Genomic DNA, 3,884 nt, shown 5'->3' on the forward strand with positions numbered 1-3,884 from the left:
CTCTTTCTTCAAATTCACGACCGTTGGCCTGAGTTCCTGATGATCGTTCATCTTCCACAATCATATTATGGAGTATGATACATGCTCTCATAATATTTCCTATTTTTTCTTTATCCCAAATATTAGATGGATTTCTAACAACGGCAAACCTAGCTTGTAATACACCGAATGCACGCTCGACATCTTTTCGCACAGCTTCTTGGGTTTGAGCAAATAATGAATTCTTCTGACCTTGTGGTAGTCGGATAGATTGAATAAAAGTAGCCCATTTCGGATAAATACCGTCGGTGAGATAATATGCCAAATTGTATGGATTACCATTAACATGGAAGTTAACTTGTGGCGCTATTCCGTTAATAATGTCATCAAAAACGGGTGAACGATCGAGAATATTAAGATCGTTCATAGTACCTGGAGCTCCAAAAAACGCATGCCAAATCCAGAGGTCATATGAAGCTACCGCCTCCAAGACAATCGTTGGTTTATCGGTTCCTCGTGAATACATTCCTTTCCAAGCCGTGGGGCAATTCTTCCACTCCCAATGCATACAGTCGATGCTTCCAATCATTCCTGGAAACCCACGTTGTTCTCCAATATATAGTAGTCTTTGCAGATCATCCGGTGTGGGACGTCTTAGGTATTCATCGCCAAACAAGTCGATTATTCCCGCGGCGAAATTGTGCAAACTTCTTCGAGCTGTTGTTTCTCCAATTCGGACATATTCATCAACTGTGTCAGACCCACCACCATACGCCAATTGACGTATTGCTGCGGTACATTTTTGCAGCGGAGTTAGACTCGACCGTCCGGTTGCATCTACTCTGGGTTGAAAGTACTCAACTTCTGTAGACAGACGATGCACAATACGCAAGAATAATGCCTTGTTCATTCGAAACCGTCGCCGGAATATATTGTGCGGGTATGTTGGAGTCTCGCTAAAATAATCATTCCAGAGCTTCTGATGGCCTTCCTCCCGGTGTCTCTCGATAAAAACTCGTGTTTTTCGCTCTTTTGGTTGTGGATTGAAATCAATATATTCGTCACATAAATCTTCAAATATGTCATCTAATTCATCATCATTATCTTTGTGGTAATGATAATGTGAAGAAGAAGCCATAGAAAATTTTAACAAAAGATAAAAAAGTGTTTAGAATTTGAGAGAAGATGAGAGAAGAAGTGTCAATACTTATATGATAAAGAAGAAATGTGTACGAATCCTCCCGTGAATGAATATTGATATTAACTCTTTACTACATCTTGTGACTTATTGGTAGAAAGCATAATAAACATGTGACTTATCAACTCACTTATTGGTACAAAGAATCTCAACTTGTGACTTATGGTTATAAATGAAATAAACATGTGGTAGCTTTGTGCTATTTGGTCACGAGCACAAATAAACCATTATAGTAGTCAGCTTTCATTCTAGTTTTCAGCCATTAAAATTTACAAATGAGTTATGTTACAAATAAGAAACTCGATCATGCGTTATATTAAAGAGTACAAAACCAAAACCATATTAAGGAGCTTATTCTTCACAACAACTTCCGCCTCAGTCAATGGTTCAGTACGGGTAAGGAGACTGTCTAGTATTGCTAGCCTCGACAGTCTCTCCTTCCTCACCAAATCGTCCTTCTTCATTTCCCAAACGGTCGCAATCTCAGCCACAGACTTCCCTTTACCCGTGTTTCTTTGCGCCTTAGCAGCCTTGACACCTTCGGGCCTGCTCTCAACATCAACGAAGCCTTCGGTATTACATGTTTGGGAATTTACGTCCACATTCTTCCTCTTCGAAACGCCAGCAGTCGTGGGTGTGTTGAGGCTGAGCCACTTCTGTTCAAACCTCAACACACACCAAGCGTGTTCAAGTGTGAACTTGTGCGAACAATCAGAGAAGAAAATCTCATGTGCCTTCTTCAGAACGTCAGTGTCACTCTCACCACTACTCATTTGTCGCTCTGCTGCCGAGTATGCGGCACAGAACTTGTTAACATCTTCATTAATTCTGTGCCACCTCTTCTTGCAACAAACGTGCTCCCTCCCACCATCCTCTATTCCATGGGGACTTGCTGCATAATAAGCAGCAATCCGTTTCCAGAAGGCCCCCGACCTCTGCTCATTTGCAACAATTGCATCTTTCGAAGTGTTAAGCCATGCACTGATCAGCACTTCGTCATCTGCTGGATTCCATTTGCGCCTTACACCACGGGCAGCCGGTGTCTGTACTGGTGGCTGTAATGGTGCATCTTGAGATTGTTGTGAGCTGAAAGCCGGAAAAGGCTGTGGTTCTCCGAAGTTAACACTAGAATGAAAACTTTCATAAGGAAAGTTTTCATTGAACACGCTACCTTGTTGACTGTGAAGCAGTCCTACGTAGCTAGAGGAGTTGCTAGGAACATTGTTTGGATCCATAACAGAAACTAAATATAAGATATTTGTTGGAGAAAGACTAATGAGATGATAGAAGATAGAAAAGAGAAGAGATTTAAATAGGAGGAAGTGAAGAATACAAAGTACATAACCGCCTTAATGGCCAACTCCGAACAAGAAATGTCTAATCCCAACTTAATACACAACTAAAAAGCTATCAACTTTCTTTAAAAACATCAGTGGCTTAAATGTCTAACAGAAGACAGAGAAACAATCAGTTCAATGCATTAGAATATTTAGATTTTAATAGACATTACTCTTAAAACTATGGAAAATGCAATGTGTCTAAATTAAAATCTTTACGGATCAAACTCTAAATTATTAGTCTATACGAATCAAATCTATACAAATCAAACTCTAATTTGCAGACAAATCAAACGCTTATGTTCACGGGTTCGAATTTGCAGACAAATCCCTTATATATTAATTGAGGAACATTTGAAAAGATGTAACCTCAATTTTGTATTAATTAAAAGAGGCCCCAATGCATAGGTGGCACTCAATTAGGTAGTCAATTACATTCAATTGAAAAATAAGTAGGTCCACATTCGATTTTTATATGTTGTTAGATACATAAGTTGGTCAAACTATATGATATAATGATATGATATGATATTTTCTTTCCTTAAATAAAACTTACGGAATTACCATAAATGACTAATATATATATGACAATTAATGATTTTAATAATAAAGATTTGATAACAATGTATATCTCCTCCATCATTTTTTGTTTAATTTTATATTATTAAAATAAATTAAACAATCAAATTAGCTATAAAAATAAAATTTAGATTTTTTCGTATATGTTATATTTTGAATTTTTAAAAACGACAATAAATGACTAAAACTATTAAAATTATTATGTTAAAAATTAATGATCAATGGTTTAACATTTTTATTATAAGAAGATACACATGATTTTAAAACCATATGAGTAAAAAATATCATTTAATAATAAATAAATATATATATATATATATATATATATATATATATATATATATATACTATATACCATAAGATTACATAAATATTTTAATATTAAAACTTTCAATGAATTTTCAAGAACATTTATAAATTATAAACTTATTAAAGATTTCAGATTGAAAATTTTGTTATCGATGATTTAAATATTTTGTTATAAAACGATATGAACGATCATAGAACCGTATGATTATAAATTCTTATTTAATAAATAACTATACAAAATATACTATTCCTAGAAAAATAGGTTGGTCCATCTTAACTTATATTACACTTTTTATTAAACTAACTATCGAATTGATAAATAACGTACCAAAAAATGTTTTGCACTTTCCTTAAATAAAAGCTACGAAATTACCTAATATGATTAACGTATATGTGAAAATTAATTATAATGAATAATAAATATTTGATAACAATTTTTGTATCTTAGTTCTTTTTTTAATTTTATATTATTAAAATATATT

At 34.4% G+C, this 3,884-nt stretch overlaps 1 protein-coding gene across 1 annotated transcript; it reads right to left on the bottom strand.

Moving 5' to 3' along the window:
- Positions 1-1,488: 1,488 nt before the first annotated feature.
- Positions 1,489-2,412, bottom strand: LOC125604437 (glutathione S-transferase T3-like). The gene has a single exon (XM_048774831.1). The coding sequence runs from the start codon at positions 2,410-2,412 to the stop codon at positions 1,489-1,491; it is 924 nt and encodes a 307-aa protein (XP_048630788.1).
- Between the last annotated feature and the right edge of the window lie 1,472 nt (positions 2,413-3,884).

The sequence above is a fragment of the Brassica napus genome, unplaced genomic scaffold, assembly GCF_020379485.1.
Source record: "Brassica napus cultivar Da-Ae unplaced genomic scaffold, Da-Ae ScsIHWf_550;HRSCAF=826, whole genome shotgun sequence".
In the NCBI taxonomy this organism is placed as follows: Eukaryota; Viridiplantae; Streptophyta; class Magnoliopsida; order Brassicales; family Brassicaceae; genus Brassica; species Brassica napus.

Excerpts from the sequence above, each read along its gene's own strand:
- LOC125604437 (XM_048774831.1), bottom strand. The coding sequence starts at position 2,412 with ATGGATCCAAACAATGTTCCTAGCAACTCCTCTAGCTACGTAGGACTG.